This window comes from Miniopterus natalensis, chromosome 15 (genome assembly GCF_054644295.1).
Source record: "Miniopterus natalensis isolate mMinNat1 chromosome 15, mMinNat1.hap1, whole genome shotgun sequence".
NCBI classification, from domain to species: Eukaryota; Metazoa; Chordata; class Mammalia; order Chiroptera; family Miniopteridae; genus Miniopterus; species Miniopterus natalensis.
Genome location: NC_142095.1, coordinates 32080933 through 32100605, shown reverse-complemented (window position 1 = coordinate 32100605; position 19673 = coordinate 32080933). Strand labels below are relative to the sequence as shown.

General features: G+C 45.0%; 1 protein-coding gene across 1 annotated transcript in view; it reads left to right on the top strand.

Moving 5' to 3' along the window:
- The window catches only part of SLC6A11 (solute carrier family 6 member 11), a 105488-nt gene that overhangs the window by 45977 nt on the left and 39838 nt on the right, over positions 1–19673 (top strand). The window contains exon 6 of the mRNA XM_087824634.1: positions 9851–9985. Coding sequence (XP_087680760.1) covers positions 9851–9985 — 135 coding nt within the window. The remainder of the gene's footprint in view (positions 1–9850; positions 9986–19673) is intronic.

The following is a 19673-nucleotide window of genomic DNA, read 5'->3' as shown; positions in this document are numbered from 1 at the left end:
AGGTACTTTGCATGGCAATCTCTAACTCTCACATTCACCTTTGAAATAGGCATTACTCTTACTTCACATGGGAGGAATACAGAGGCTCCGGAAGGCCTCAGGGACCTTCTAACCCATGTACTTGATGGTGGGGTCCACACCAAATTGACTACCACCCTATCAGGCTCATTCTACACTGTGAAACAGAAGGTTGACTCTGTGGCTTACCAAGAAATGGTGATCTCTGGCTGGTCTATTCTAAATGCTTTTAATTTTACTGCTTAGGCCTTTCTGTAGACTTCCTAACTGTATCTGTTGCCATTCTTGGTTGACTCAGGTGCAGAGGATGGTTGCTCTCAAGAGTCCACCTTCAGGATTTTCAGAATCTTCTCATGTTTGAGTAGAAAGGAATAGTGTGGATCATCTCGGCTAGTGCCTTCATTTAACAAAAGATACAGACTTAGAGTGGAAACAGGAACTACCCAAGATCACAGAGGCAGTTGTTGGTTAGATATTTAGCTTACATGTTTGCCTTCTTAGAATGGAGACCTAAAAGAACAGTAGCAGAAACAAGATGATTTATTTCTCTCTCCCATAATAGTCCAGGCATAATCTGCCTGCCTTACCTTGGGTGTCACCCTTATTTTCATGGTCTAAGATGGCTCACTACTTGGTCTTCATTCCAGCCCATCGGAAGGATACAGCCCTTTCCTTTAAGGCCACTATCTGGAATTTGTATGTGATTAGCCAGAATATAGTCACACAACCACACCTAGCTGTAAGGGAAGCTGAGAAATATTGTCTTTATTCTAGGAGACCATGGGTCCAGTTGAAGATTAGGGGTTTTATTACTGTAAAAGGGAGGAGAGCAGGTCTTGGGGGGAGAGCTCATGGTCTCTGTTGCTGTGATAGAATGGGGAATGAAACCTGGTCATGCCACCTGGCTTTGCTGCCACCCAACTGTAATCCTGTCCTTTATCACCTTCCCTCTCTTCCTTCTCAACCCAGCTCAGAGATGATGCCATGAGACATAGGTCCCAAGGTGGGCAGGTGTTTTAGTATATTCTTTTAGGCTCTACACATGGGCTAACTCTCATAGCTAATGACAAACTACTTGTCATTACACAAAAATTAGAACTTTAACTCCCCATGGAATTATGGCGGCACTGCTGACATACTATTACCTCCTTGACTAGTGAATATCTTCACAATTTTCTTGTAAAAAGAAAAAGTATGACTCTGACCACCTATTGGAATTTGGTTGCTTAAAACAGAAATTTTTCCTTTATTTACTATTTCTGTTAGAAATCTAAAGATGAGAGAAATGGTGAAGAGGCAAGATGGGGACACATCTTCCTTCTTCAGATTCACATTTCCCTAGCATCTTGTTCCCAGAGGTCAATAATATCTTAGTGAAGGTTATGCCAGACTATTTGGTGCTACAATGTTCTTACCTGGGAATTCAGGTAGTGCTCTCTCAAAAACCAAAGCAGGGAAAATCTGTTGGTATTCAAAAGAATGATTTTCTAAGGATTAGATGTTCAGTACCATGCTTTCCAACCATATGAGATGTGCAGATGTCTTCCAGACACAGGCAAGCCTGGTGGGAGGCAAGTCTGGGAGGATTGGGCTAATAGTGTTTTTGAGGTTGGGGTTGGTGGACAATGATGAATTACTGCCAAAAGTCAGGCAATATGAACCCTTGAGGTTAAGAACAGACAGAGAAGAAAGCAGGAGTTGAAACAGGAAGGTTTGCAGCAGAAAGCACAGCATATGTGGAGAGAGCAGACTTTGGAACACTTACAGCTCTGTGACCTGGAGCAAGCCACTTCAATCTCTGATTCTCAGGTTTTTTTCTTTGTCTGAAAAATGGGAATAGAACCTAGTTAGGTGGTACAAAGATCAGTTAGAGAAACTTAGGTGCTCAGTTAACAGCAGCATCTTCCAAGTCTCTGGGTACCTGGCTCACCAAAGGCTCAGCCCAAATCAGTGTCAGGACCCTGGATAGCTCCATGAGTCCTGGTCTTTACTTTTTAAACAGCTTTATTTAGGTATAACTGATATAAAAAAATTGTACATATTTAATCCATGCAGTTTGATAAGTTTGAACATATGCATACACCCCCAAAATCATCACCACAATCAAGGTAATAAACATTCATCACCTCCAAAAAGTTCCCTTATGTTCCCCCACCAACTATATTTTTTATGGTAAGAACACTTAACATGTTATGTGTCTTCTTAACAAATTTTTAAAAATTTATTTTAAAATTATAGTGGACATACAATATTTTGTTAGTTTCAGGTGTACAACATAATGATTAGACATTTATATACCTTGCAAAGGGATCCCCACTATAAGTCTAATACCCATCTGACACCATACATAGTTGTTATGATATTATTGACTATATTCTCTATGCTGTACTTTACATCCTCATGACTTATTTGTAACTGGTTGTCAGATATGGAAGCAACCTAGGTGTCCATCGATAGATGAATGGATAAAGAAGATGTGAGGTACACACACACACATATACACGCAATGGAATATTACGTAGCCATAAAAAAGGACGAACCTTGCCATCTGCAACAACATTGGTGGACCTGGAGGATATTATGCTCAGTGAAATAAGTCAAATAGAGAAAGATAAACACTTTATGATTTCATTTACATGTGGAATCTAAGAAACAAAACAAGTGAACAAATAAAACAGAAACAAACACATAGATACAGAGAACAAACTGATGGTTGCTAGATGGGAGGAGCTGGCGGGATGGGTGGAAAAGAGTGAAGGGGATTAAGAAGTCCTGATCTTTTGAAAAGGGTTGTGGTCGACAATGGGCTGTCCTAGAAAACACCGTGGTTGCTGGGAAGGATCTCAGGGATCCATCTAGTCTTTCCCACCAATATGGGGAATGTCCTTTCAACTGACCGTTCACAAGATGATTTAGTGTATCCAGCCTTAAAAACATCGAATTATGTAATTAAACACTATTCCCTTTTTAATGTCTCTTAAAGCAAAAGGGTACAGTAGGGTGCTGGCTTACTGTTTAACGCCTCACTGACACTTGCTACTCTTGCTGCTGAACAAAGAGAACAGTGCAGAATCAGAACCTTTGGCTAAAATTTAATCACATTTTATTTTTACTGCATTTATTTTTGTACTTGCCTTCTATTTATACTAAGAGATAATGTGTGTGTTTTTGTTTATGGTGTTCCCAGTTTTATTACATATATTTATTTAATGTAAAAATATATTGATTTATAAAAAATATTAAGTAAATAATACAAAAGTGATTCATGTAAATCCCTCCCCCCTTCTCCCAACAAAGGAATTGGGAAAATGATACAAGAGGGACTAAGGTTTGGATTAGCTTTCTCCTGCCTCTTTGTAAATGGTAAAATGCCAGCCTAGAGAGGGTATGGAACTTGCCAGAGCTGCCTCACATTGGATCTTCTGACCCTGTGGTCCTGGGTTCTTGTCCCCACACCACCCTGCTTTCCAGTTGCCTTTTGAATAACACTCAGCTTTCCAGTTGACCCCCTTATCCTGGAAAACTTAGGGAGGGGCAGCCTTTATGTAACTTTTGTGGCATTCCCAACGACCTGACCATCTCCATGCCATGAAATAAATAGCTGTGTTCTAGACGCAGGGGGGAAAACACCCCACAATTCCTGTATTGGAATGCAAATGAGCAATTAGAGTCAATTAAAACAGGATACAGTATAATTACTACCAATTGTGCTAACCTTTATATTCAGAAGGACTTGACCTGCTAAAAGGAAATTAAAGGGGTGTGCTTAGGGTAGGAGCCTCATTTCTGGGGTCTGAGAGGTCTGACCGATGAAACCCTCTTTCCCCTACGCCCACCTGGGTTTGAGCCACCACTGGCAGCGGCCAGGAACAGCCAGGCTTCAGGGTACCTTGTCAGTGACCTTATTGTGCCCATCACCAAACACTGCATAATTTAGCATAATGCCTGTGCCCTGCTTGGCTCTTCCAGACAAATCCTGGGGAGTCAGACATCTCTAAAGGGATACTGAGCTTTGCTGAACTTCCTTGCCTTCTGTATCTGAACTGGCCTTTCATTTATTTTTATTTTTTTTCATTTAAATCCTCATCTCTTGTGATTTCCTTACAAGCACCCCTCTTAAAATCTAATTCAATTTTCTGAATCTCGTATGTAGATCCAGCATTTCATATGGACGGAGCACAAAATGTTCTGACGACCTGCATTGTAACCTCAGGATTCCAGGCCTCAGCCTGCTTATTTATCCTTCCAACAAAGACCTATTCAGCACCTTTTATATACTATTTGCTGTCCTGGATAAAGCAGGCAAAAGTAAAAGACAAGAACTCCCTTTCCTTGTGGCACTTACATGTTAGAAATCTTAATCTTACAAGGCAATAAAACAGCTGATGGAAAACAGCTCTAGTGCTGGGAGGATGCTGAAATGATTGGGGACTAATGTGGGATATGGGTCAGGGACGATGTGGCATTTCAGTCTCTCAACAACATTTAGGTAGATGGCATGGTTTATAGGTTGAGAGGATGAGACTGAGATACTGCAAATTGACTGCTGTGGGCCTCTGCTGCCTGACATATACGGTAGATAGGTCAATGATGTGACAACTGGAATGCATGGTCCCTGACTTTGAGGGGTCCTTGTGAGGATTCAGACATACCCAGGACTAACACTGTGGGTGGCCCAGGAGCTGAGGCTGAACATTATGGACAAAGGAAGGCATGAAAAGGCAAGGAGGCCTGACGGAACCTGGCATGCTCCCCAACTGGAGGAGCCTGGCACAGTGGAGAACAGAGTGGGTGGGGAAGGGTGGTGACTGGTCAAGCCACACAGCAAGTCACAGCAGAGCCAGGATTGGAACCCAGGGTCGTCTGACTCCAAGCCCAGTCCCTTGCACTGTATCCTACAACCTTGAATGTGGGGCCGGCGGGGCGGGGGGCACTCAGAGGAGCAGGAAGACACATGACAGATTCATGTTTGAATCCTGGGCCACAGTATGGACAGTGTAGGGCTGTTGCGTGATGGAGAAGAAAGGTGATGAAGGGCTCTGATGATGTGGATGAAGAGCAGGTGTAATTTCACAATATAGTTGGAGGTCAGGTTGGCAGCATTTGATCACTGGTTGAATGTGGAAGAACCTGAGGAAAGAGCTGAGGCTGTCTCCAGCTTGAGCACCTGGAGGACAGCCTGGAGGTTCCTGTATGCTCCAGGGGACAAGATTCTCTGCTCTCTTCCACATCCTTGGCTAGTTCTGCCTCTTCCCTGCCTGACTTGCCCTCTCCTGTTTCAACTTATCCTTGGAGACCCAGCTCCAACCAGCTGTCAGTCAGAAGGATGAACCCCTTCAATGTAGACCCTTCCAGCCTGTCTCTCTAGTCTCCTATTCCACTTTCACGCTGCTGCTGCATGTGTCATGCTCCACATATTCAGCAGTTCTTGGAGCACAATACGTGCATCTTACCATTCTGAGGGCAGGGACAAAGGACCTGCAGGAGACTGAATGCATACATGAAAAATGGGTGAGATCAAGGGTAGCCAAGAGTGGATTTCTTCCCAACTGATTATGGGGGCTGCCTGGAGTCCTGTGTGGAGGGTCTGAGGCTGCATTCAGGCTTAGCTGCAAAGAGTGTTATGATCAATTAGTGATGCCTGTGGTGAACACAGGAGGGATGTGGCAGGGTGCATGTGACTTATATGCAGTCTCTCAATGGCAAGATCTGTATAGTTTGGACAATCTACAGCTGTTCTCAGGAAAAATCAGAGAGGATGCCCAAGGGTCTGGTATGGCTGGGGATAGAAACAGGTCAGAGGGGCCTTTAGGAGAGCTGGGACCAGCAACAGATACAGGCTGTTCTTAGCACTGCATTTTCTTTTTTTCTTTATTGTTGAAAGTATTACAAATGTTCCCCTTTTTCTCCACCCTGCTCCTGCCCCCTCCCCAGGCCTTCACCACACTGTCCTCTGTCCATGGGTTATGCATATCTCAGCATTGCATTCCCAACTTTTATACCCCTCTCCACTTGTGCACATTACATAATGATGCCCCTAAACCACCTTTTGTACCCTGACTCGAGGCGCTCAAACCTTGGCTTACAAAGGAATTTTTCTAGCTAACGCCTGCCAGCCAGTGGTTCCATTTTGGCAGCCTAACTCTTTGTCTGCACTGTGGTCTTTGGGCAATTCATCTGCATATTTTATTTCCCTTATGGTTTTATAAAAGGAGTATAAATTAAGGCATGGATGCCAGTGGAGGAAGTGTAGTCCTCCAAATGTAATGTAGAAGCAGAGCATCCATTTAGAACTCTAAACAATGGAATTGCTTCAAAATCAGCAACAGTGATTTAATAAATCAAGCCACTATGGCCATTGAGGAGCAGTCTGCTATATATGTTGCCAGGGCATGGAGCCGGGTCCATTTGGTCAGGTTATAAGTGACCCTTTAATGACACCCCAGTGGCCCAGTCTACTCAGAATAGACTGGTCAGGTAATCAACACGTTTAGTGACATCAAGGTGGTCCCAGAGATGAAAGACAAATTTCTACCATGTTCTACATGGTAAAGTTCTTTTCCTTAAATTTGTGAGCATTGGGAGTTAAGATAGCTAAGCTCCAGAGATGATATTAATCAAGTCCTGGGTGGTCTGGATAATTAATCTTTTGCCATACAACAGACATGAACGTGGAAATTATTCAGTGGAAGCAATAGATTTTTAGCTGACTTTTTATAGACGTAAGCTGGTTAACTGGGTGTGGGAAGAAAATTAAGGATTTGCATGAAATGCTGAAGATCTATGATAGACTGTCCTGACAAAGCTAAGGGAAAGGGAGATTTTATATCATGTTAGCTCTCTGGGCAGAAACCATCAACCCTATGGACTCCTGGCTTCTAATTATTATTATTATTATCAATTGTTGGTCTCTCATTTATTATATATTTGACTTAACATTCACTTTTTCTGGATTACATTGTATATGATGACAAGAGATTGTTTGTACTGATTACATGACATGCCGATTGATCTGATGGTTGATATGGAAACGAATGCTGAAATTGGTGGGGCAGAGCTCTGAGTGGGCTGAGGGTGGTGCTGTCATTGTAGGTTCGGGACAGTGTTTGGAGGAAATAATCTAGCCTACAGCCTCTATCAGCAGGACCCAATGATACCACCCCCTGCTGGCTTTTATTTCCTATTTTTGAGGACTGGCTTTAAGTCACTGTTTTGTCACTTAGCAATTGAATGACTTGTGTTTGGATTTATATAAAGTATAGTATCTTACAGTTTAGTTCGTTGTGTAAATGCAAAAAAATAGAAGTGGGTTGTTTTATAGTCTTTCTGTCCCTTCAATCCCTCTGATGTTATGTGCAATACTGTATTTAATGTTTGTTTCAGTTTTTCTAGGGTGTTAATTTATATAAAAATAAAATAAATAATTTTTAAAACCCAAGAGGAAATGCTGTATAAATGTAGCCATTTCTGTTGTTACAGGTAAAGCACCTGGAATGTAATAGGATTTTACTCTCTTCCTTCTGTCCCGGTTTCCCATGTCCTAACTCCTAGTCATCTATAAGCAAACACCTGGATCACCTCCATGGAGACACCCCCCCGACTGCCCCTATACTGTAGTTAGCTATTCTCTTCTCTGTGCTCCACCATCCTTTGCACTCCCCTGATTACATAATGTATTAATTATCTGCCTACCTGAAGGTCTGCCTTTCTACCAGTGGGGAAGCCTCTTGACGCAGAAACTTCCATCCTGTGACTCATTCTGAGAGTCTGTCTCAGTCTTTGGTACATAGGAGTATTATTGGTATGTGAGTGAGTAGGTGGACCAGTGAGTAAGTGAATAAATGAATAAATGAATGAACAGCACGAAGGGCTGAACCACTCGTAAAAGAGAGCATAGCTTAGAAAGGGGTGAGAGGCTACACTCGCACTTCAGGAATTAAGATCATAGGTCTCAGAGCACAAGTTTTTTATCGGGAGAATCAGAGTACCTGCACAATCCCAACACTTGTATGCATGTCTGTGTCCATGCACATTTAGGGGGAGGAGGGAGGGTCCATAGCTGTCATCCGAGTCTCAGAAGTGTCTGTGGCTCCCAAATGTTGAAAAATTGCTGATCTAAACATATATAGCAGGCAGGTCTCACTGAGAGGAAGGAACCAAATGATTGGAGGAGAGAATGTGACAAAGGAGAAAAAAAAAATCAGAATTGGAGGGAACCCTGAGTCCTGCAGGGACCTAGGTACGGGGCATGGCCCCCAGGACAGTACCTGCAATGGTCTGTGAAGGTATTGCCTTGTCCTTCTAAGCACCTCTTTGTGAGGAAGCTCAGGGAAGATTTTCTTTCTTTCACTGTCTTGATTCCTAACACTGACTCTATGGGCTGAGGGAGCCCCTCAGGTTCATTGGCCTCAGTTACCTGCCTCCAAGCGGACCAAACTGAAATGATTCCAAGCAACCACTGGGTCTTTCCTGCCCCCAAAAGCTCCCCTCTCCATCTTCTCTTTCCCATCCCATCCCATCCCATCCCATCCCATCCCATCCCATCCCATCCCATCCCATCCCATCCCATCCCATCCCATCCCATCCCATCCCATCCCATCCCATCCCATCCCATCCCATCCCATCCCATCCCATCCCATCCCATCCCATCCCATCCCATCCCATCCCATCCCATCCCATCCCATCCCATCCCATCCCATCCCATCCCATCCCATCCCATCCCATCCCATCCCATCCCATCCCATCCCATCCCATCCCATCCCATCCCATCCCATCCCATCCCATCCCATCCCATCCCATCCCATCCCATCCCATCCCATCCCATCCCATCCCATCCCATCCCATCCCATCCCATCCCATCCCATCCCATCCCATCCCATCCCATCCCATCCCATCCCATCCCATCCCATCCCATCCCATCCCATCCCATCCCATCCCATCCCATCCCATCCCATCCCATCCCATCCCATCCCATCCCATCCCATCCCATCCCATCCCATCCCATCCCATCCCATCCCATCCCATCCCATCCCATCCCATCCCATCCCATCCCATCCCATCCCATCCCATCCCATCCCATCCCATCCCATCCCATCCCATCCCATCCCATCCCATCCCATCCCATCCCATCCCATCCCATCCCATCCCATCCCATCCCATCCCATCCCATCCCATCCCATCCCATCCCATCCCATCCCATCCCATCCCATCCCATCCCATCCCATCCCATCCCATCCCATCCCATCCCATCCCATCCCATCCCATCCCATCCCATCCCATCCCATCCCATCCCATCCCATCCCATCCCATCCCATCCCATCCCATCCCATCCCATGAAAACTTGAATTTCATTAAGAACAATGTTTTTCAAAAATGTGGATCTTGGGCCCTTGGGTGAATTATGATGTGAATTTAGAGGGTCATAACAAGCTTTTTAAAAAATGAAATAGAGTATGATATATAAATGAAATAGAGTATGAGAGAAATATTGAGTGTATCACATGTAAGAGTGAGTATAGTTTTATGAAACTTCCCATTTCAGCTCATTATGTATAGGGTTGTGATATGTATACTTCTTTCTGTGGGTTGTGGTCAAAAATGTTTGAAAAGCAGTGATATCATTCACCATTGTAGGCACCCAACAGATTCTCACTAAAAGACCCAGCCCTTGAGGGGATGGTGGCGGGAAAGGAGGAGAGAGACTAAGCTGTGTTAGGGTTCACTTCTTACTGCTGTGCAGGGAAGCCCTTTGCTCTCCTGAGATGTTAGGGGCCTGCCACATTTCCCACCACTGTCACGCTGTCTTGATTCTTGTCTCTCTTTTCTTGGGCAGGTTGTATATGTCACTGCGACATTCCCCTATGTTATGCTTCTGATTCTCCTGATCCGAGGGGTCACGTTGCCTGGGGCCTCCGAAGGCATCAAGTTCTACCTGTACCCTGACCTCTCCAGGCTCTCCGACCCACAGGTAAGAGTCGTTTGCTCGATGCACAGCTGCCCACCACCACTGGGAAGCTTTCTGCAGGCCCCTGATGCCAGCCACAGAGGTTCAACAGCTGGTTGAGCAGTTGGAAGCCTGTAGACCCCTTCTCAGAATTATAAATGTCAATGCATAGATTAAATATATAGGAAATCAAATATAGTGAAATACAACCACCAAAGCATTAAAAAAGACAAATTTGTGACATGGTAATAATAGATGTGCTTCTTTATCAATACATTAAATAGCAAGATCCAGCAAGAGGTCTGATCATTTCTGTGATTTCAAAGCAGCAGTGAGAGTAAGTGATATCTGGAGATATCTATACCATTATAGGAAAATATCTGGGATTTCTATTGCTTACAGTACTGTGGTTTGTTGCCTGCAGTAACAGTTGAGGACAATATTAAATTTCAGTTAGAGGTTACTGAAAATACAAACATACTTTTCCCCCCAGCCAAAAATCACAGATCTCAATAGCCATGCATCTCCAGTGAGAGAAACTGAGTTTTTGTTGGTGATTGATTTTCTTTATGGGCGTCCTGTTAGTTGTTTTGGTAAAGTATTGACTATTCTTAAAAGTGGGTAGTAAATGCCTTTGCCTAAGCTTCTATAAGTGGGTACATGGTGCTTTGCCTGGGGTGTGTTAGACAAGAGATAAAAACAGAGCATCTTTTGGCCCAGGAGTTCTCAACCTCAGCTACTTGTTAGAAGCTCCTGGGAAGCTTTTGAAAATCCCAATTTTCAGAGCACAACCCAGACTAATTAAATTAAACTCTCTGGGGCTGGGCCTCAGGTCATCAGTATCTTTTAGAGGTCTCCAGGTAATTCCAATGTGTGACTAACATGCTCAAAGACATTTGAGTGAGTGAGCAGGCACCCATTTTTCTATTTAAAAAAACCATAGATCATGCAGTAGAATGTGGAATCTGCATTCAGTAGAACATGAGGCTTGCAAGAAATTTCAAGATTGGAGTCTGTGGCTTCAAGCCACCCCATTAGGAGAACTTGGGTGGAAATGTTCATGGAGTGCTAGTTAGTACAACTCAGATGTCCCTCATCACGGTGCATTAAGGTGCACAGTGGAGTGGCAATGTGTGCTCACTTCTGTCTGTCTGTTGTGCTGCAAGGGGCCCCAGGCTCGGCATAGCACCAGGCACCAGGCACCTGACGGCAGCATCCTGAATTGCAAGTAGAATTCCTAGGAAGAAGGAAATTAGCTCCTGACTGTTGGCCTTGCCCAGTCCAAAATCTGATGGCACAGGCTTAGTTGGAGAAGCAGTTTTGGAAAACGCCTTTCAAAAATCATGGTCTGTGTACTTTTGTTAGATCTACAAATTCTGCCTTAATCCAGGACAGATTTCCTGTTTTTTCCTCTGCACACAGGCTTCCTTATCCTGGTCCTCAAGGTCAGTCAGGGTCCTGAGTATCACCCAGTTTCCATACCTGGATGATTATTGGAACACCAGGAAATGTTAATATGCAGATTCCAGGCCCCACCTCAGTTTTGGTGTCTGAGGTGGCACCTGGGCATCATTATTATTAAGAAGCTTCAGAGGGGATTCTAGTAATCATAAAAGTTAGGGAAAACCCCATCAGCACCTTTGACCTTGGAGCCCTACACATATGCACATGTGCACACACAAACACATACCATCCACACCTAGAACAAAGGTGAGGCCAGGAGTTCACCATTCAGAGTGTCTGCCCGTAATCATCCCAGTTTCTTACTAACATCTCCTTCCTTTTGGGCCTTAGGTCCCAGGCCAGCCCTTGTCTGCAGTGCCCCTCCCCACATGTACACACACACATTCGGTGACTCACCAGAAGAGCTCACAGGACTCAGAAACTGTTACAGTCTCAGATGTGTTTTATTTCCATCATCAGTGAGAGAAAAACACACATCAGGCGGAGCCTGGGAGAATTCACCCGCAGGCTTCCCATGTTCTCCTGTTGGGAGGGGCGGCACAGAACTTGCTTATAACTTCCAGCATCAAAATGCAGCAGCATGTGGGCAGTATTTCTGCCCACAGAAGCCTGCTTGGGACTCAGAGTCCAGGTTTTTAATGGAGGTGTTTATTAACTGCATAGGTACTTTCTGCTGCACGATCAAGCACAGTCCTCAGAATTTCAGACCCTCAGAAGCAAAGCAGGTGTTTGCCATAAATCACATTGTTGTAAAAATAGTCCAGGCAGGCTGGTACAGCAGAATTTAGTGCCCCAGGCAGACAAAACAAGCAAATCACTTGTTTTTTAGTATATTTTAGGGAACATTTTAGCCAAGTTCCCAGACACTAGTCAAGAGACAATCCTGCAAGCAGGCCCGACTGTAGAGCAACATCAGGCGTGCTATGATAACTCTTTCCTGCACACCTGCAAAACCTAGAATATTTGCTGTTTGGCCTTTTCTAGAAAGAGTTTGCTGATCCCTGAGCTGAAGAGCCCTCAGACGCCTGTGAGGGGATAATTGATGGGCTCCAACTCCCACCTGACCCCCCCTCCACACACACTGTCATCGTTGCGCTCTGCCTCTGCTGCCACCAGTCTGGTCCAAGTCACCACCATCTCCCACTTGACAACTACAACAGTCTCTTAATCGGTCTTCTAGAAATGGCTCTAGATCCCTTTAGGCCATTCCCCAATAAGCAGCAGAGTGATTTTTTAAAATATTAATCTGATGAGCACCTCTTTGCTTTTAAATCCTTTCTGGGGTTCCCTGTGGTCTTTGGAATAAGATCTAGATTGGGTGCCTCCAAGGTCCCTGATGAGCTTCCTTCTTGCTACATCTCCTGTTACTGTCCCCAGCTTTCAGTTCATTCCAGATATTGGCCTCCTTTCTGCCTCAGGACCTTTGCACATGCTGTTTCTCTGTTGGGAACCCTTCTTCTTGCTTCCTCAGACTGTCCCTTCCTACCTTGTCTGAATAATTAGTACCCACTTATCCTTTAGGAATCAGTTTAAACATCACTTTGTCAGGCACATCTTTCCCAATTGCCAACCACGCACCCACAGTATTCTGTACTTATTTTCTAAAGCACTTGCCATGTTTGCAATGAAATATTTATGTAATAGTATATATATGTATTATATGTATGATTTATTTGTTTAATGTCCATTCATGTGCTCTACAGATATTTCCTGAGTACCTACTCTGTATTAATCTAGCCCGGCCGGGCGTGGCTCAGCGGTTGAGCATCGACCTGGGATCCAGGCGATCGGGGTTCGATTCCTGGTCAGGGCACATGCCCGTGTTGCGGGCTAGGCAGCCGATCAATGACTCTCTCATTGTTGATGTTTCTATCTCTCTCTCTCCCCTCCTTTCCTCTCTCTCAAATCAATAAAGATAAGTTAAAAAAAAAAAAAAAAGATTAGTCTAGGAATTGGGCATATAGCAGTAGACAGTGGACAAAGCAGTGATCCCTGTCCCATGGGGTTTATATTCTAGTTGGGAAAGGAAACAAACAAAATTGAGTAGTAAAGCATGCAATCCATGAAATGGTAACTGAGACCATGGAGACAAAACATGGCATCAAAGACAGTGCTGCGGGGGGAGGGGGGACTACAGTTTCCAACAGGACGGTCAGGAAGGCCTCTCTGAGAAGGCACCTTAGAAGCAGGGTCTGTATCTGCTTTGCTCACCACTGTGTCCCAGTCCCTGGCTAGCTTAGCGCCTGGTACACAGTAAGGACACAGTAAATGTTTGCTGAATGAATATAAGAACCAGAGCTATTTTGATTTTTGAAGAAAGGTTCTGTTTCTTTACAAAGTGTCTAAAAACCTTTAACTCACCAGGTCTGTGAGCTGTATTACTTTTTGATTCTCTATCAGTGGTGGCCAGGAAATGTGTGTGTATATATGTGCCCAAAAGCAACAGTGATAGTAATTGTCTGGGGCAGAGATAAGGAGAATGACCCAAAGAAAATGGAAGACAAGACTCCATGTAGCTGATATTTTTCTGGAAGCTGTGTTGCAGGAAGGGCCAAGCATGGCTGGAAAGGAAGGCGAGAGCAGCCCTGAGCCTGTTCTCAATCTGCTCTCAATCTGAAAGGCTGGTGGCAGGGTGTATAGTCGTGTTGAGTCTGAGAAAGGCTCTTGATGGCTCCTTAAACTCTGGAAGCTGGTGCATCGTGCAAGGTTTGTCTCAGTGTGCTAAGGGAAGGCAGCCTATGACCAGGGCAGTAGAATCGCAGTACCGCAGCTAGAATGTCTACTTGACAGACAGAGATGCAGGTCAGAGAGGCTGACCCACTTGCTTGTGGTCACACAGCAATTTAGCAATCCTATTATAGCTTGGGGCTCCTGAGTTCTGCGTGGGAGAACTCCTAAATGAAGGGAGGTGAGGTATTAAGAAAACAACAGATCCACACTACCCAGTTCCAATAGTTCCCATTTGTGCATACCCCAGACGATGCAAAGCAGGAGGGCACAGGTTTCAATTCCTGCCCTCCCATTACTGGTGGTGTGGCTTCAAGAAAGGCACCTCACCTCTTTGGGGTCGAGTTCCTGCTTTCCTAGAATGAGGATGACAGGTTGTACCTGCGTATCGCATCAGATGGCTATGAAGTTCAAATATGAGGACCCAATTGATGAAGGAACTTTTTTTTCATTTTATAATTATATATTATTTTTAAGTGCATTAGAAAAAATCACATCAAAACCATGATGTCATAGTTATTGTTGGGGATGCAACCAGGGCTGAAAAAACATCCTGGGTTAGTGTTAGGATTTTAGGTAGTCACATGGTCCCCCTTGAGACAACTGGAGCGTTGTTTTCAAAGTTAGAGAAAGTAGACCAGGAGAGCTGTCAGCTGGAAATATTTTATCAGGAGGTCAGTCAGTAAAAGGCTTGGTTTTGTGTATCTTGATAGTGTTCTCTTTTACCAAGTCCAGACTTTTCTTTCTGAATAGTCATCTTGACTTAGTTTCCTGTTTACACCTCAGATTGCACCAGGAAGGAAAGTTCCCAGAAAGTGTCACTAGGCCTGGTTGGTTAGTTGGTCTGGGAGTGTGAACACCCTAATTCTTGGGAATGATCTAGAAGTTGCAGTGTTCAGGCCTCCTCCGATGGTTAGGGGGGATTAAAGGGTTGATCCTGGAGCCACTGTGGGTGGAGAGATGGGAAGATGTTTGGGGAAGGTGAGCCCCAGGGAGGTCAGAGGGCTGGTCTGAGGGTGACTCTAGGACACATTCAGATCTCCTGCCTCTGAGTCCCATTGGTCCCCTGAGCTGATCCATCCAGGCCCTGGGTGTTGGGAGGAAATGAGCACACAGTGTGTAGAATGAATAAGACCCCCTCCTTCTCTAGGCGACCCACAGTTGGGTGGGATCAGAGCTTCTCATCCTTCCTTTTGGACTGCCTGCGTGGGTCAGCAGCGGAAGGAGAGGCAATGAGCGACGGGAGGAAGACAGTCCCCAGGATGCCTTCCTGCCTCATAGGCCGCTCTTCTCCCAGCACATCAACCAGAGTGATAGGGATCTCGGAGCAGCTGTGTAGCCTCTCCTAGATCCAGAAACTCCATTCCAGTTCTGCCCCCAGCTCCCCTTCCCTACCTCTTACAGGGGCTCAGACAGGCCTATTTGCTGGTTATTTACATTTCTAAAGGGACACAGGGTGCCTGACTGGTGCAAAGTTCCTGGGGCCTTAGACAAAGGAGCATTGGCTTTGAGGGGCCCTCCTTGCCCCTCTGGGCCTGTGTGGCAGGGATTCTACCTGTAGGCTGCTTGAGTGTTGAGAGGGAGAGTGGGCTAATTCCTAGTGTCCTCCCCTCCCCCCTCCTACTTTTTCCTCAGCCAGTGAGGCTGGAGAACCTCAGAAAGCTTGTAAAGAGAGCTCAGCTGCGGGGGTCCTGGGAGTGAGGAGAATACCTTGCTCACAGTGTAACTGTGAGGTCAAGAGAGAGAGCCGTGAAAAGTGGGTTAAGGTCTAAAGGGCTGTGTAGTGAGGGCTTCCTGACCACCTTGTTTGAGGTCGCACCCCCTTAATCCCACCCTCGGCTCTGGTTTTCTCAGTGACACTCCCAACAACTCACACACCCCATTTTGTAGCAGTTCCTTTACTGGCTGGATTGCAGGCTTCTTGAGGGCAGAAAATTGACTTGTTACGTTCAGTTAGATCTCCAGCCCCTCCCAACAGTAAGGGCTCGACACATAGTCTTTGAATGAATGAAAGAAGAACAGTTTCTGGCAGAGCCTGTGTGACTTTATGGTGATGTAGCATATACTGCAGTTGTCAGTTTGCAATCCAGAGAGAAGGGTTTTCTGTGCCGTGGAATCTGGTGTTGAGGGAAGATTTGAGTCACTCTAGTGCCACTGACCAGCTGGGTGGCCTTCAGCCTGTCCCTTTATCTCTCACTTGACCTCTGGGATAGAATGTCTACCGCACTGGGTAGCTATAAGCAAGTGTGCATGTGAATGAGAAAGCTCTTCTAGTCATTTTTGACGCCAGCCCAGAGCCTAGCACCCAGTAGGGCCCCAGGAACACTGGGGGTTTTCCCTCATTTTTCCTCCATGTCACTGGTGCTGGGCAGGACGAGTCAGGGCCCCCCACAGCTCAAGGGTAGGCTTTGAACTCAGAACCGAGTGCCTTTATTGTGGATCCAGTAAATTAAGTTTCTCGTCAAGAACTTGAAGTGACACAGCAGCTCGCCTTCTTTGTCCCCTGGCAATTTGCATTCCGTGGTCTGTTATAACTTTCTAAACATCTATTTGTCTTCACTGTCAGCCCTGTGTTCTCTCTGAAGTGTGAAGTGCTTCCACTCAATTTTTTTTCCCCTCAAATTTTTATTTTCTGTCTTTTCAGTCTTTGGGGAATGGAGGGGCTCTTGCAGGAAATCACATTTTCCCTGCCCCAGATTCCTGCCACTCACACTCATCATTGTGTTTGGAGTGTGTGTTTTCAGGGCAAGAACAGAAAGGCCTGTCAGGGATCCAACTTGTGGGGTCTGCTTTCCCAGGGCGTGCACACATTCCCTAAGTCCGCCTCCTCCATGGAGGGAACTGGAGCCTGCAGCTGAGATGTCCAGATCCTAGGGATGGGGTAAAAAATGCCCAGACAGTGAGAGCACCTCAGAGCACCTGATCTCTCCAACCTCCCCACCCCACTAAAACACAAACCAGGAAAAACAAGACCCTGGTTTATTATTATTATTATTTTTTAATCTTTATTGTTGAAAGTATTACAGATGCCCCCCCCCCCATTGACCCCTTCCTCCCCACTCTAGCTCCCTCCCCAGGCCTTCACAGCCCTATTATCTGTGTTCATGGTTTATGCATATAAGTACTTTCCTTAAAGACCCTGGTTTAAAACCCTACCTGATGAACCTCGTGGATGTGACTGTGGAATTGCTGCCACCTGGTGGCAGTGTACTCTGATTCCAAGCAAGAACCCAAGGAGAAATGGGCCTCGTGGCTCTTGGAATTTCAAATTAAAATGTACAAAATTGACATTAACTTAGAGACATTGGATATGTTTTTGAAAATATTGCAAACCTCACTGACATAGGGACCACCCACCCCCTGGGACTGAAAAATCCCCCAGGGTTTCCTTTCAGTATATTTGATTCTGGGTTAGGGTCACTGCTCCAGTCAGTACCAGGCACTGGGGGTGCACAATCAGATCACATATGGTTCTTGTCTTCAAGGAGATGACAGTCTCTCAGGAGAGACATACATTTAAGTCAGTGATAATGGTGGTGAAGGGTGGTGGTAGGGTTGAAAGTCATCTGACACAGGTGTGCTCCTTTCAGTCATCAGGTAAACTCATGAGTTAGAGATACATTACTGATCTAACCTCATGTGCACTTAAAGAGAGGTAATAAATGCTGCTTTTTTTCTTGACTGCTTGAAATTCCTTAAAAGTTGCCTGTCTGTGAAATCAGAATTCCTGCACACACCACTGAGATTCTGTGCATCGCTGGGGTGCCTCTTAAACCCTTTCAGCTGCAGGCTTACTCAGGGTGAAATTCTCAGCGGCTTCAGCAGCACCTTCCTAATCTGCAGTCTCAGTGGTTGAAGAGCTGCTTGAATAGAGCAGTGATACTAATTATTGTTTCTGATGGCTGACTCTATGTCAGGTCCTGTGCTTGATGAACTCATAATTTAATTTATCTGATTTACTCAACCAGCAGGTAATTTTCAGTTGAAAATTACCATGTTCTAGACCCAGTGGCTAAGTGCTGTATGATTATTCTCATGACCAGTAAGATAAGTCTGTAAAGTTCTGTCTCATAGATGCTGAGAATTTAAAAGCCTATGTCCCAAAGGTTTTATAGGTAAGAGGACTGAAGCTCCAAGAGGTTAAAGCACTTGCCTCATGGTTACACAGGTAGCCCTTGAACCAGGTGAGTCTGACTCGGCCATGTAATGAATGCAGTGCTGAAACTCTGTCGTATCTGATTTTTCTGGGTTTGTCCTGGCTCTGCCCAGCCCTGGGCTGGAAATCCTGGCTGTGGAGTTTTTGAGCATCCCAGACCTACATAAATGCTTCAGAAGAATCCTATAATCTCAGCATTGGGTGGGTGTAGTACCCATCCAGTGTAGGTATCACCTCTGTGGTAATCTTGTCAGCAGTCAGTGGGCCCCTTGTATGACAGGGAAGCCCTTCACCTCCACTTTGGGACACTTCTCTACTCTCCTGATTACCAGTGTTGAGACATTCATTCATTCTTTCATTTGTTCATTCTATCATGACTTATCTGCTCTAATTTGTGCGTCCCCCACTTTGAGAATATTCACCAAGGTTGAACACTAATTTAAATGGAGCCTAAACAACTGAGGCACAAGGCAGCCTACTCTGGGTTAATAGAGAAGCCTCCAAGGTGGGCTTCTGACTCACCACTACTCCCTTCCTCACATAGAAGACTGAGGGAACTTGGAAAAAGGAATCCCTGATTATGCAAATGCCTGCTGCTGTTCTTTGAATGTATTTTCCCTTTAATGCTGTGAATATATTTATAATCGCCACTTTAAAATCTTTGCTAAGCCTAACATTTTCTTTAGAGTATGGATCGTATTTTCTTGTTTTTTGCATGTCTGGTGGTTTTTGGTTGTATACTGTGGGTTGTAATTAAGTATTGTAGATACTGTGTTGTAGATGCTCTGGGTTCTGTTATCTTCCTCTAAAGAGTGTTGGTTTTTATTTTAATAAGTAGTTCAATCACTGCATGATCACCTTAAACTTATGTAGGTTCAACTATATGTTATCTAGGTGGAGATCCCAATCTGTTTGTCAAAGCTTCTCTAACTTAATAGGATTCAGTAGGACTTAATAGGATTCTGTGCTCTGTTATCCCTGTAAATCTTGACAGGGCTTGCCTTTAGGCTTTATTGGGATGGGTCTGGAGTAGTTCTTACTCTAGAGTAATGGTTCTCACCAGGAAAATTTTGCCTTCCAGGAGACATTTGACATTGTCTAGAAACAGTTTTGTCACAACTTGGGCTACTGGCATCTAGTGAGTAGATGCTAGGGATGCTGTTCAACATCCTACAATACATAGGACAGTCGCCGCAACAAAGAATCATTCAGCCCAAAGTATCCATAGTGCCATGGTACCCTTGGCCATAGTTCCTGCTCCTAAGAGGAGGTTTTTCTGTGTCTTAGCCAGGTACCAAGGGTGAATACTTGGTGTTGACTAGATCTGTCTTCTATGGCAGGGAGCCCCAGTTCCCTGGCAGTGCT